This window comes from Temnothorax nylanderi, unplaced genomic scaffold (assembly GCF_030848795.1).
Source record: "Temnothorax nylanderi isolate EJ_2023f unplaced genomic scaffold, tnyl_v1.0 TNYL_tig0048_pilon, whole genome shotgun sequence".
Lineage (NCBI taxonomy): Eukaryota > Metazoa > Arthropoda > Insecta > Hymenoptera > Formicidae > Temnothorax > Temnothorax nylanderi.
The window spans coordinates 637170-652276 of NW_027249110.1; the positions used below are offsets into that span (position 1 = coordinate 637170).

Sequence of the window (15107 nt, forward strand, 5' to 3'; positions counted from 1 at the left end):
AGCTATTAAAAGTGAAAAATAAAGCTATCTTTCTTGTAATTATAACACAATATAAAAAAAACTGTTTTGATTTACATCAAAATCGATACTTTGTAAAATTACAATATAAAGTTTATTAATAATTCATGAAAGTGTATTTGGCGACATCTGTTTACAGCAATGAATACTCCTATAGAGAATATAGAAAAAAATCAATATAATTAATACAATAATAAAAAGAAAGAAATAACTTTAATAAGATTATGAGACAACAAAATGTTGCGTTACATTGCCTATGTTTTTATATAAAAAATCTTTATTTATTCTGAGCTAACTGTACGCGATGGCAACGCATCTCTAGTCGTGAACGTGCATCTCTCCTTTATCGGCATTATGTAGCCGTAGCCTAATGTATCGCATGCGTATACAATAGAACATGTAATCTGTATTATCCCCGTCCTAGATATTAGATCAATTATAGGCATGGGTAATGGGATAGTGGTAAATAGATAGAAAATATAATTATTTTCTTCTTATATAGCACCGTTATTATATTCAATACTGTATACATTCCTGAAATTCTTGTAGAAAATAGAGATATTTACGTATACATAAATAACCAGAATGATCGTTATTTTATATTTAAGTGTCCAACTGCTCCTTGTATTCGAAATTGTACAATTGTCTTAATTGAAGTACACATTACTGCTTTTACATTTACACTTCATTTATTGTAAACATAACTTTCAGCACCGCCACGTCCGAAACCTGCAATAACAGCGATCATTTCATTACGCGAACCTGCAATATTAGAAGCACTGCAAACCTAATTTGAAAACAGTATAAAGAGCAATGAGATACGCGTATAAACAGATGAAATAAGATGCATATTAATTTAATATATTAAATGCAGGACGGCGATGTTCTACGAAGGGTTTTGAATATGAAGCAGTTTTAGAGGAAACGAAGCGCATCGCTCGAACCGAGACGAAAATTTCCATTTACCTCCTGGACCGAACAGAGCTGAATAGCAAGGGTGATTGCAGTAGGGTTTCCCTTCGTGCTCGGCATGACTCCCGGGTGTTAAGGTCTTATTGCATTTCTCGCAGCGTAAACACGAACCGTGCCAATCTTTGCCTAAGGATGTCTTCCTCTCGGCTGCAACACAAGATGAATGTTAACGCGTCCGTCTCGGTGTAACGTAAAAGGCGGTACACCGCGGCGGAACTAGTCGCGTTTCCCATATTAAATTTTATGTTCCTACGGTAATGTAGTATTCGCATTAGAATATCATTTCCCACATGTGCCTCTGCCGGCGCAAAGGTGATCGCTGAAAGAGATAAAAATTATCGGGCACATATATTAGGTAATAAAAAAGAACGATGAAAAATTTTGTATGTGACGTAATGTTGACGGAATGATATCTAAAATAAAGTAAAATAACAGAGACCTGAAAGATGGGCAACACAAAGAACAAATATTTTTATTTTTATTTAATAAAAAAATTGATTTATCTAACAATATTACATCAGATCAACTGTCAATTATTTCCAGCAACCTAAAATCCGAAAGTATATAAACTCCATGTGGATTAAGTGCAATGTCGCGTTGTCTGAATTGAGAATGACGAGAACGAACTCTCCCATTAGCAATTTCGTAATTAGAAAATCCAATGTCGAAGTCCCGATGGGATCGTTGTCAGTTATTCATTAAAGGCGCGAATGCGAAACACGTACACTCCGAACGTGTTTCACAAAGAATTTCATGTTGCCGACGGATTTTGAAAAAAACTTTCTTAAACCCCTCATATGCGAGTCACATTATACATGTACCTCAGTTAATTCCCAGATGCATCTACGAAAATTTGCATTAGTATATGTGTATGCGTGTGTGTTTCACCTTCGCGCGAAAGGAACATGTTATACAATAGGACTGCTGAAAGAAAGATGCAGTGATACTAACGAGAAAGCAACGAGCGAATCAATTGATATTATATTTTTTAAGATACCAAAAATTTTAAAACATTCCTTTAAATATTAAAATTCTTAAATTTTACAGACTTATCAATTTTAAATATTTGTAAAGATAATAGTTGATTACATTTGTTTTTTAAATGAGAGAATGAGCGGATAGATTCATCATTTTAAAACTGCGTTAGTCAGTTTTCAGTGTAGTTATTCAGATAAGATTAAATCGTGTATGAAATTAAATATCTTGATAAAGATAAGTCTCAGTTTATAATACGATTTACTAAGTGTTGTTGACTCTATAGTCTATAGCGTTACGCCTGCCGTTGACATTTCATTGACTTCTAATATCTTCATTCTTATATGTGGTTCGCGCGTTTTATAACCAACAATTCGACAAAAGACTTGCAAAAGCCGAAAACCGATTTCTCTTTTTCTCCGTTGCGTCGCGGCAGCATATCGCGCCATTACGGCATATCAAACCTCGCAGGAGAGACAAAAAATGAAGCAAGAACCGCAGCGGGCTGGTGGTTGCATTCAAACGCTTCACCGTGTCTAAGAAGAAGCACAAAGGGCGGTAGCGCCAGCGAGGGAAATTGGAAAATGACGAGACGAGCGCAGTGGGTGCATCGGGGAGGAAAGGATGCGTCGGTGAAAGCAAGGTGTAGTAGAGAATGAGGAATAGCAACGTATGGGAGAAGAGAGAGAGAGAGAGAGAGAGTGAAAAGAGAAATGAAAGAGAGAGAGAGAGAGAGTGAAAAGAGAAATGAAAGAGAGAGAGAGAGAACGAGAACGCGCGCAGTGTATCGCGGTTAAGAAGGGTACGCGCATAAAGGGCCATTAGTTAATTAACTCCTAATTATCTGGCGACGGAGAAGCGAGTGCATAATCGTCAGCGGCATTCGCCGTGCTGCGCACCGCACCGGTAGTGTGCGAAAAGGCAGAGACAGTACCGTAACCACGAATCGTTGCGCCCAGGCGCCAAACAATCGGCCGCCACCGTTGATTGCATAGACCCTCGGAACTTCATTCCCTGGTTCTTACGCCCCTTCATTCCTTTTTTCCCCTGTTCGTCGGCAGAGACCATCCCCTGCCTTCGCCGCGATCCTCACCCACGCGTGCATCATCCCGTGCGGCGCCGTGCGCTCATTTCCTTTCAAACCACCGTCCACACCATCGTATCCCTCCTCCCCTCCCTTCGAGGGCCCCAGAAAAACCGCTCGGATCTCGCATCTCGCATTTCGCATCTCTCCTCCCTTGCAGCGGGGGTTGCGGCGGAAACCGACTGACTCCTCTCTTCGTAGTTCCTCCTCCTACCTTTTCGTATATACTGCGACTACGAGACCTGACCATTCTTCTCTCAAAACCTGTTTCGTGTATCTGTATTGTTATTAGTATCCATGTGCGCGCGATATACTATGTTTCCTTTGTGTTATCCTCACGGCTGGACAGTTTATTGTTGCTGTTATAACTCGGCGCAACTCGACGTTCGTCCAATGCAGTTTTTTTCCTCATCCTGCCGTCTCTCGCGTCATGATTATTTTCTATCTTTTTTTCTCCGTTTTATTTTGCATTAAGATAATAGTTTTCTATGCGATGCATTTAAATATGATGCATAAATTTTTTCTCAAGGTCATACATATATTCACAATAACTTTGTCCAATTTTTTGTACATACATATATGTAGAAAAAATTATTCGGTAAAATACAAACATACAAGTGTAATTCAATTGTTTATGTAAAGAGTTCCAATAATTTACATATTATTATTTTCGAGCATTTTATACAGAAAAAAACGACATTTATTTTATACGTTTGTGACGCATCAAAAAACGCAATCCGTTACCAGCTTTAAAAAAAACCAGAGTGCAAAAGCTCGATTAAAAATGCACGTCTAAACACAAAATTCGCGCACGTCTTTTTAGATTCGTGCTTTTATTTATTAATAGAATGAGATAAATTAAAAATATATTAATTTTTTTTTTGCAGCGGCAACAGTTATGAAATCTAGAAAAATGCTTTGAATAAAAAAATGCATAATACTATATAGCAATTACCTATCCATATTATTTATCTATGATTAAGCAAAGTTACTATGCGTGATGCGCACCTTAAAGTGCATAGTCGACTATAGATAACGTTATCGCAGCATTTTACCAACTACTAACTTGTGGTACAAGTTACAACGTGCGGTGTAATACCGAGGTGCATTTAAGGAGGTTTCGAGGTCGTCTCCTCGTTTTGGAAAAGTATCGTTAATAATGGTTAGCTGATTTTCCAAGTAAAGCTGATATAAAGTCGAATCGTGGCACGCATCGATAGAAAATATTGCGTAGAAGTCACTTGTTGTGAAACGAGAGTACGATGTTACCGTAGACTTAATTTCATGTAAATACGCGGTGTCTCTCTCTCGCAGGTGCAACTCCTGTTACACAACTACGGGTTGAGTTTATTCTATAGAAACTGACTGGATTACTCATTCACTTCGCTCGTAGTAAACTCGAGAGCCTGTATACAGTGAAACAGACTGACATAATGTTTGCCGTGGTGGATTCCGAGGTCGTTCAATGATATCATTGATGTCGTCACCACGCGTTTACCATTTCGAGTATATTTATGTTCGTCTGATATTTTATGCCTTTCTTATACAACTCGAGGATTATAAATCCAGACACAAGAAAAGTTGAAAAGTATATTTTGTACTATATATTGATTTCATCATAATTTATCGTGCGCGCGCGCGCGATACTTTTGAGAAAAGTCAAAATAAAATATAATAGCACACAAAAATTGTCACGTTTATAAATGTGACTCCTGCTGTATATTCCAGAAAGACCAAAGTGATACTATATATTCTTATAGCTAATTTTGGACGAAATTTATGTAAAGCATATTACGTACGCGTACATATCGCTTCGATCGTTTTCTATCAAGTGACACATATACTTATGAAGTGGATTGTGATCATCGTATTACGTTTATCAATACGAGATACTCAATAACCTCTTTTCTTCGCTGCGCTATATAAATGGTCGATGCAATAATTTATTATGTAACCACGTTTATGAAACAACAGCATCCAAACAAAAAAATATGGGAAATAAAATTGTGTCACTTTCAGCGTTCTCTCTACTTTCATTCTTGCACATATAAAACCATAAAAGAATATCGCAAATATATATAGAAATGTAATATAAGAGCCACGTTCTGTAAATCAAGATATATTCCATTTCGGTAATTTAGCTTTTAATGCTACGGACATGTTGAATAACCTTTGTTCACGATGATTAGCACAAAGTACAATTCTTCGTATCGGCAGCATCGAAAACTCAACTCATTCAAATTGTACTGGTTTCAATGTTTTGTAACAACGTTGCAAAATAATAATCATCTTACCGAAGTACACAGGCTTGTCGCACTTTGGACAATTCGGCATTTCGTTATATGTTGTGAAGAACCGGCTTCTAGCCTGACGAGGCTGTGCGTGTAACAGAAAGATGCTTTCAGCGGCGTGGTCAGACGCGTACTGGCCCCGAGTCTGAGTCGTCTGAGAGCCCGGCAAGGTAACGCAACGCTCTCCAGTTGATTGAGCGTATGAACGTGTGTTAAGGCTAACGGCTGCACGAATACACGACGAAAGCTCAACCACGGCCGCGTGCAAGTGTTTAAGTGTCGGGCAAACGTTACCTGCCTGTCGTTATACAATCTCGTGTGCGAGCGTGTGCGAGCGTGTACGCGTGTTCGTATATAAATGGATGCACTTTCGTTGTGGATTCTTTTTATTTAAAAAGAATTTCTATAAGCAATTTTGCTTATAGAAAATATCGAAACGTAGATAACCTTGGCCAAAGATTGATTACGAAAAATTCTAAATTAATAAGAAAGAAAATCCGTAAGCAAAAGAAAGCAAAAGAAGTGAAGAATTCAGGACACCTTGTACATGTAGATCTTCGAGCAGTAACGGACACATCAGGCTCGACATCGGCTTCGTTCACTTTGCGTTCGTTTACTTTCTTCGGTTACGCTGGAGTAATCCCGTTAGCTATTGTGAACAAATTCATTATCAAAACTGCGCGACGCAACGAGATTCACGAGTATCCAGATCGATAGTTTGATTATGCGCGAATAACGGAGCTGTTCGAAGTATCGAACAACGGAATGCACTCGCTTCGAAGGTATTTACTCATAAAACTGCAACGTGATACCCGCGAAATTAATTAATTATCGGAATTTGGGTCGGGGAGCTACGCCGTGCAGCGTCAGAACGTAGCCAGAGGGCGATGTGGGAAATGCCGCTGTAAATTTTGGAATTTATTTTAACGAGATTATACAAATATTCGGTCGAAAGTTATTCGCTACCGTTTAAAAATTCAACTGCAGTCTTCACTTTTTGTAATGCGTATTGTATAGGCACTAGACACCCTAATAGGCTGCGAGATTTTTATTCGGTAACAGCTGAACAGAAATCCGAAAATCTGTATAATTATATGTCAATTTATAGTTATTTACAAGCCACGGATTTTTATTTTAATATCAATACTATATCAATACTTTGACCAAAGCTATTGACGTAAATTAACAATTAAAATAAAATCATATCCAAATAAAGAACATTATCATATCCCCTGCGTGCCACATCCGGCAGATAATGATTAGATGTTCTCGTTAATTACGCGCATTGTGCGTCAGTTTCTTATGAGCATTAGAGATGCTTGGACTCGTAGACCGATCAATTTACATATATCGTTGACGCAAGAAAAAACGGAAAAATCATAATGCATGAATGCGATCCGGATCATATCGCGCTCATATTAGCGATCGAGAATGGAGAGTTCGACGAGGCGAGTAAAATTTTGGCGCGTGATAGCAAAAATAGATATGTGCGTCCGGTGGGTGCTCTTCAAGTGACAGCCCTGCACATGGCTGCGTGGCAGGGGAATATAGATCTGTTGAATCAACTCTACAAAAAAGGCGCCGACATAAACAGTATGGATAAAATTGGTAGATGCGCCCTTTATTATGCGGCATACAACGGTAATACTGACGTGACAAAGTGGCTTCTTCAACACGGAGGGCACATCGACGTTAAAGTCGGTATCTATTCGTGCACCAAGAACATCCCATATTCTTCGCTGACAAAATGCTTACTCGTAGGAAGAAAAGTTCGTACCGCGAAGATAATTCGCGAATTTGTACTAAACCCGAGAAAAAAAACACAGCTCCTTTTTTCAATGCTTCGTTTTAGTTGCCGTTACCCGTGTGCTGGGGAAGAACGCCGTTGCACCAGGCAGTAAAAAATAATCACGCAGACGTCGTGCGCGTTTTGGTGGAAGGCGGTGCGGATGTGAACGTTAAAGACGAGTGCCTGGTTACTCCGTTGCTCTTGGCAGGAAGCGCGGTGAATCGCGATGATCTCAATGAGATGACTAAGTTTGTCGAGATCGTTAGGATTCTGGTCGCCGCGAAGGTGTTCGTGAACATTATTCATCCGGACACGGGTATTAATTAATATCAATCGAGCGTTACGCAATATCGATAGAATCGCGATATATCATTGTTTATACTTGATCAGAAATCTGTTATTGTCAAAAAAAAATTTTTTAAATGACATAATATAATTCACGTTCAACTCTACTAGGTACCACTGCTTTGCACCATGCGGCGATGCTAGGTAGTGCCGAAGCGACGAAGATATTATTGTCAAATGGTGCATGGCCAATGTATAAATGCAAGAGCTCCGGAAGCACGCCTCTACATATCGTCGCGAGTACAGGGAGTATCGAGACACTAATGGTTCTACTTGAAGTAATGCAACGTCATAACATTGATACGCGCGATCAGGTCAGCTCTATACTGAATGCTACAATTTAAGTATAACAGACGAAATTACAAGACAAAATTGTATATTACTTTCTACATCTCTGTGCTTACTATCTCTGTGCTTTCTTGTATTATCCACTTAGATCAATCGTACGGCTCTTCATAGAGCGTCTTATCAGGGACATCGCGAGTGCGTACGAGTTTTGATCAGTCATGGAGCTAATTTAGCCGCCGTGACGAAGACTGGTGTTACCGTCGTTGATGCTATATTCGCTCATATTTCGCGACCATTGGCCTTTTTAACAGATATCTTGGATTCTTGCGTACGAACGGCCAATAATTCTCCTTCGGAGAAATACGAGAATGTAAGGATCGCTTTACGTCTCCCGTTAGACTCTTACGTGCAGATACAGATATCCTACTTTCTTATTCTACTATGCTGCCTTTACTGAATTCTAATGAATGGAACGTCTCTGTTAAAGATTACCGTTGACTTCGGTATACTGGCTCCAAAGCACCAGATGCAAATGGCAGTAGTTACGGCCGTTATAGCCGTAGCTTCGGATATAAGGCAACTGGCAATATTACAGCATCCACTTGTGGAGACGTTTCTCAGACTAAAGTGGGCGAGATTAAGGATACTTTTCTTTCTTCTTATACTCGTACACTTGTTCTTCGTTATTTCGCTCTCGGTCTACGCTATAATGTTTACACATAATGACGCTGACCACGTAGTGACTCGAAGAATCCTAGCGACCTGTTCCTGTTTTCTTTTGTTTCACAATATGATTCAAGTTATATTAGAACCCAAGTAAATATGCGCATCTCCGAGTAACAAAAATTTGAATTTTTTCAATTGATTTATACTCGACATATATTCTCGAAACATTTCAGGCATTATTTGCGACAACTCGAGACGTGGTTATCACTGATATGCGCCATGCTATCCTTGGTGACATCGATAGCGGGCGAATTTGTTAAGTGCTCGAAGGAAGAAATTGAGACTCGGCATTGCGTGCACTGGGTGCTACATTCCATCAGCATCGCAATCCTGTTGAGTTGGATGCAGATGATGTTATTAATTGGTCGAGTTCCAATGTGGGGATATTACGCGCTCATGTTTTCCACGGTGTTGAAGAACATTCTAAAGGTTAGCCGAAGCAATTGATGCAGCGTTATTTTTCTCCAAGTAAACATTATTATGATTTATACATTCTACGAAATCTCTATCCAATTACAAAATACAAAAATATAATTAGCATTTCGAAATTTCCCGTCATAAATCCATTTTAAAATAATCGTGCTATTTATATATAAGCGAAAACCTAATGGTTGGGATGAGAGTAACTCAAGCATCGTGATTACCTTTATGCATATAATTATTCATCTCAAGATTTTATCGCTCAGCTTATAGTAATCCTCGCGCTTGCTATGACGAATTCTCTAACAACAAATGTGACTATAAATATAATTATCGGAGACACGAATCCGGATTTGAAAAAATTGCGTCGATGATATCACATCAGAATCCATTTCACGTATCACTCTTGCTATTAAAACAACATATATCCAGAACTTTTTATTTCCTTTTAGGTTCTCCTGGCGTTTGGCTACCTGATTGTCGGATTCGCGTTGAGTTTTGTTGTTTTGTTTCACGGAAACGATCAATTTGACAATTTCTGGAAGACTATCGTAAGGACTGTGGTAATGATGATGGGCGAGTACGAGTACGAGGACTTGTTCAAAGAAAACAAGTCAAACAGCACCGAAAACGACAAGGGTACTTTTTTACCAGTCACAAGCAGAATTGTGTTCTTCGTCTTCATTATGCTCGCCAGTATCGTTTTGATTAATCTCATGATCGGTTTGGCGGTCAACGATATTCAAGGTCTCGAAAAGGAGGTAGGATATATGAATGTTTAGAAATCGAACTCTTAATTGCCAAAAGCTACACTAAGCTAAATCAAGTTAAATTAAGCTATATACAAGAGGTCGATATGCAGATTAGTCTGTAGGATTAATCAGCAACGGAATTAATATTGTCACATTAGGGCCACATACGTCGACTACTGAAACAAGCGGAATTTGTCGCACATTTAGAGAGAGTGACGTCACACAGAATCTTTCGCAGCAATTGGCTACATCCTCGCTTAAGAATGCTGTTGCACTCGAGACGCGATATTCCCACAAAAATTACGTTGGTCTCTCGTGAAAATTATTTTCATCATATGAGTCATTTTACGGAATCGCCTCCTAAGATTCCCGCCGATCTAATAGAAGCTTTATTTTTGTTAGCCACCAAGACATCCTTCAAGAACGATAAGTATGGATTATACAATTTGCGTAAAATATATTTTTCCGTAACTTATAGCATCAAAAATTGAAATTATGTTTAATGTAGCGTCATATTATTTTTTAGTTTGGCGGACAAAAACATAGAAATATGCGATATGAAGATGACTTCTATACTGTCCAATTTGGAAGAACAAATCCGGGAATTGAAAATACATTGTTATCGTAATTTGACGAATCGAAGATCGTCGAAACGACGCAGGTTCAAAAGAAAACGTGCCCAAAAAAAACTTGTAAATACTTAGTATATTGCATGTATGCGACGTACATTGCAATTATTTTTCAATGTGCTGGACGTTAGCCCGACAGCAACATTTATTATAATCATTAAATAAAGCGCCATAGATAATGTCCTTCTGCCTCATTGGTATTGCATAAGATTTATAAATAATATAAAACAAATGTTTTCTACAGAATAAAAAAAGTAAAGCAAAATGCATCTCATTGTCAGTACAGTATGTAAACAGTTGCACATAATGGTAAGTCAGCGATCCGTCTTATCTTCTCAGTACAAAGAGACCTAACAGATATACCATATAGATGTCACCACGGAACTGGTTGAAATTCCGATTCTTTGTAGCTTGCGAATCATATCGACCATTTTAACAAATTTAAATTTGCTCGGAACAATTAAATTGTTATTATTTATTCATATTGTTGATTTTACATATGTCTCCCCTTCTATCGTTCAGCTAGTGTCGATTTTGATGCTTTTATATATATAAGCACGATATCGGAGACATAAAGACCCTGAGCCTTATTTAATTTCATTAAGGCATAATTTAGCAACGATCAGGTGAGATAAGCACCGATAAGGTTGAATTATGCAATAATTAACGATATTTACAGTAGTATGTAAAACATACGACGTTAGATTATCGTTTTGTCGTAGCGTTCGAATGCGACACACGCTGTCGTAAGTATCTCTGGATATATGCCGGTATTAAAGATTTTTTATTTTTCAACTATGATATGCATTTAACTGGCGGGTTTTGCGTGTTCGCATCTCCATATATCCGACTACTAAATAGCCGCGCGTATTACTCGCGATGCAGCAGCGGCCGAGAATTACGCAGCCGAAAAATATTGCAGAGCATAAATTATAAGCCGGATAAGTATATTTGCAAAATGTACGCTCTTTCCCGGTACGGTACATGGGATGGCGGCAGCAAGCTCCCACCAGTCCCACCATAAAATGTGCAATTTTGCTATCTTACTTATTCCTAGTATTCCTATTTAATTCTTTATTACATATATAGGACCTGGATAATAATTTTATGGAATTCCTACCGATAGCATAAAGGATAAAAATCTATCTTATAAAAGGCAAAACACTATATACGGAACTTTACTTTGAATTCTATTTCGCAATAATAAAGTAACACTTGATTGCATCGTATATACAAGGCATCGCAATAGGACGAACATATCGAAGCGCTCAAATAGCGCACTCATTTTTAAGCGTATATATTAATCATGTAACTCCATGCTACATATGATAGATCTGCTGCGCTCGTAAAGTTTACGAGACTAATTAAAAATTTATTAAATATGAAAAAGAGCTGTACTCGCAGAGTGGTGCGGCTAAAATTTAGTGCGGCTAAAAAGGAACAACGGCGGCAAAAATCGAGAGTCGAAAAACTCGCTGAAAGAGACTCGCGAGAGGAGGCAGCTCTCATCGGTGCGGCGATGCGAATTTAGATGCTTTCATGACGTATTAAATTCGCTTGTATGTCGGAGTTTATATATCCTGCAATGTATATGTTTCAACGGCGCGGGCGGGCGCTTCGACGGCACGCACCACGATTCGGCGGTATCGTCGTAATTTCGGGAGAGCGTCGGAAATACGCGGAGCTGTTTTCTCGATTTTGCGCCGTCATCGTCATAGGAAACACAGCTATTCCAGATTTTCTCTCTCGGCTCATATAGGTATACCTGTGTATACATAATTTTCAGAAATCCGAAACGCGAACGCGCGCGCATTCGATGTGATCTCTTTCCATGAATTACGGTACAGAATAAAATAAGTACTGCAGAGAAAGATTTATACGTATATTTATACGCATGACAATATCCTTTTCTCTTTATCGCGCACACCGGAACTCGTACCGGAAAAGGAGTATAATTATTTCAGTAAAAAATCATATTATATAAGAAAACCCCATTATTATATTTTTTGAGAAATCAGTTTCTTATATTCATCGATAAATGGCTTATGATATTCGATTTCTATAACAACATATAATTTTCACGCACGAGCATTTATGTATATTAAGTTTTTCACAGTAACGTTAGATATCCTTTCGACAATATATTAATTAAACGCTGAAATTAGTTGCAATGGGCGGTAGCGAACATATAAATTATCATAAATTACTACGTCCTTCCGTGGCCATGAAGAAATCACGCGTGCACCTGCCCTAACGGCTTCACACAGGAGCAAGGAGCAAGTTCGCGTAAGTGCCATGTTGGACAATAAATTCATGACGATCCCGCCATTTTTATTTTACGATGAGTACCTATACATACTCGATAAGTTTCTTTTTTCCCAATCCGATAAGATATTACAAAATAAGAGAAAAAGAATTCGACACTAACAGGAAGAAAAAAAACTTGCAACGATTCGCCTGGGGAATAAATGCAACAACCAACGACATTTACGAGCATGATCGGCCAGTGCGGAGCCGAACGTGCGTGCGCGCGAGCGCGGATATGCGTATGCAGCTTGCAAGCCGTAAAGCTTGAGGATAAATAAGAAAAAATTGTTTGAATTTTCCTACCTTCGTTACCAGGTGCGATAGCTTTGGTAATTCGTCAAGACGCATCGACGACATCCGCGATGGGAGGCACTATTTCTTCGTCAAACAAGGGCTACGAACTACGAAGTCGAAGACGACAACGACAACGACAACGACAACGACGATACGTTCGCGTTGGTGGTAGTATAGCGGCGGCCGGCGGTGGCGGCGGCGGTGGCGGCGGCGGAGAACTGGAGACGGCGCCGGAGCACGTTCGGGCGAGATCGTATTCGGTCGGACGGGCTCGGTTCGCCGCCTTGCCTGCCATGACTGGCTGAGCGCGGCATCGCGGGGGAGCGAGGTGGCGCGTCGGCGAGGGAAACCGCCGCGGTGAATCCGGCGTCGTGATTGGTCGTCGCGTGGGAGAGCCGCCCGCCCGAGCTCACCGTCGCCGGCAGTCGGCACCGAGCATCCAAGTAGACCGTACCGGGGACATTCGGAGTCGGGGCGAGATATAGGTATACGCGGGAACGACACGCAATCTCGAGCACTGCTTGTTACACACTCACGGGCACGATGACCGCTCGGCGCGTGCACCGTCCACAAAAACAGCATAAACAACAACAACAACAACGAGAGTGCCGTAGTTGTCGTGGTGCCGCATTCGTCGCGCGTCGTGTCCATCGTACGGGCCCGTTCACGGAATCGCAGTATCGTGCGCTCGCGGAAACATCGTGGCCACCGTCTTTGTGCGGGTATGCTACGTGCAAACCAGGCTCGCGGTGCGCGCACTGAGAATTCCATCCGCAGTTAACTTCAAGAGAGAGAGAGAGAGAGAGAGAGAGAGAAAGAGAACCGGGAGCGAGTGGAGGAACAAGGCAACGCGCACCTCGCTCCACTGTAAACTCCGCGCATTAATACCGTCACGGTCTGCCTTCTGTACACCACCTACCTCTATCCGCCACATTTTCTTCTTCACGCTTCTCTGTCTCTTTCTCTCCTCTCCCGTCCTACGCCGCCTTACTCCTCCTCCTTCTCCTCCTCCTCCTACTCCTCCTCCTCCAGTAGCGGCGACCTTCCCACGCGTATCTCTCTTCGACAACGACGCCGACCGCGCGCGACGACCGGAAATTAAACTCACGCGCTTTTCGCGCGCGGCTGTGTGTCGCGCGACGGAGCGCGGGGATCGACTCGAGGAGATCGAGAGGATCGAGAGGATCGAGAGGGTCGAGAGGCGCGCCCGGCCGTCTCGTAACTCGTTCCGTCGGCCGGTCGGCGAGACGTAGTCTCCACGCGCGTCGCGAGTCGCGAGTCGCGAGTCGCGAGTGTTCTGACTCAAGTGCGCCACGATTGTCATTTTGACTCGCGTCACGTCAATTCACTCCGGACTCCGGAACGCCAACGTCGCCGACGGATATCGCGGTACGCGAAGAAACGCGGAGCATTCGCTGACTCCTTTGTCTCTCGGGTCAAGTGGTACGGCCTAACCTCGTCGTTCAACTGTCAGCGCGACGAGAACAGACGAGACGCACCGGCGCGGCGGCACGCGGGTCGCGACGTGGCGACGGCAACGGTAACGCTGTCAGCTACGATATTGCCTCCGATCACGTTCGTTCGGACCGCATTCGACGCGCGCGTTCAGTGAGATTCGAATCGAATGTGAACAGTGAATCGCGATCGCGGTCGGTTGAGTCGGTGTTTCTACAAGTGCAAACTTCACGTCGCTCCGTCGGCCATCGTTCGAAATTACCGCCGGCAGCGACGGGCGACGTTCGACGTTCAACGTTTCTACTTGAGATCTTGAAACTCCTCGCCGTGAGTCATCTCGCCCGCCAACGGAGACGAGCCTTCTCACACCGAATACGAGTCGATCGGCAAGTGAGGAATACGAGACAAGACAGGGAAGTGAGGGAAGTGAGAGAAGACGGTGGCCGTCGCTCGCGTGCCCACAATAATGCCGCACGTGAGCAGCAGCGGCGGCGGCGACGATCTCGGCAGCGAAGACGAGGTCAAGGTCTTCAAGGATGAGGGCGAGGAGGAGAAGAGGTCCTCGGAGAATCTCACCGAGGACAAGAGCGATCTCATCGACCTCACGGAGTCAGAGGTGCGGATCCATTTCTTCGTCGTCCCACCGACGTATTTTCCTTGTTCTCCATTGTGTTTCGCGTTTCGCGTTTCGCGTTTCGACATATTCTTCATCCACCCTCCCAAATATTTCTGTAGCCGCAGGACACGAAGCATTAAGTGCGT

General features: G+C 41.6%; 3 protein-coding genes and 1 long non-coding RNA gene across 4 annotated transcripts in view; 2 read left to right on the plus strand and 2 right to left on the minus strand.

Moving 5' to 3' along the window:
* Nucleotides 1-13207, minus strand: part of LOC139772342 (uncharacterized) — a 149771-nt gene extending 136564 nt beyond the window's left edge. Inside the window, exon 1 of the long non-coding RNA XR_011718110.1 lies at nt 12900-13207. This is a non-coding gene — a long non-coding RNA (uncharacterized lncRNA). The remainder of the gene's footprint in view (nt 1-12899) is intronic.
* On the minus strand, nt 502-5530 carry LOC139772338 (cysteine-rich protein 1). The gene is made up of 3 exons (XM_071705978.1): nt 5344-5530; nt 985-1137; nt 502-747 (listed from the first exon to the last, which is right to left on the minus strand). The coding sequence occupies exons 1-3, from the start codon at nt 5381-5383 to the stop codon at nt 704-706; spliced, it is 237 nt and encodes a 78-aa protein (XP_071562079.1). The 5' UTR covers nt 5384-5530; the 3' UTR covers nt 502-703.
* Nucleotides 6673-10472, plus strand: LOC139772326 (transient receptor potential cation channel subfamily A member 1). Its single transcript, XM_071705945.1, has 9 exons — nt 6673-7109; nt 7193-7445; nt 7586-7788; nt 7911-8132; nt 8250-8578; nt 8662-8917; nt 9361-9669; nt 9819-10090; nt 10187-10472. Exons 1-9 carry the CDS (start codon nt 6723-6725, stop codon nt 10362-10364), a joined length of 2409 nt encoding a protein of 802 aa, XP_071562046.1. The 5' UTR covers nt 6673-6722; the 3' UTR covers nt 10365-10472.
* A 110-nt stretch (nt 13208-13317) lies between the features above and the next one.
* Nucleotides 13318-15107, plus strand: part of LOC139772323 (protein pangolin, isoforms A/H/I/S) — a 172659-nt gene continuing 170869 nt past the window's right edge. Inside the window, exon 1 of the mRNA XM_071705937.1 lies at nt 13318-14961. Within this exon, the coding sequence (XP_071562038.1) occupies nt 14812-14961 (150 nt within the window). The 5' untranslated portion in view covers nt 13318-14811. The remainder of the gene's footprint in view (nt 14962-15107) is intronic.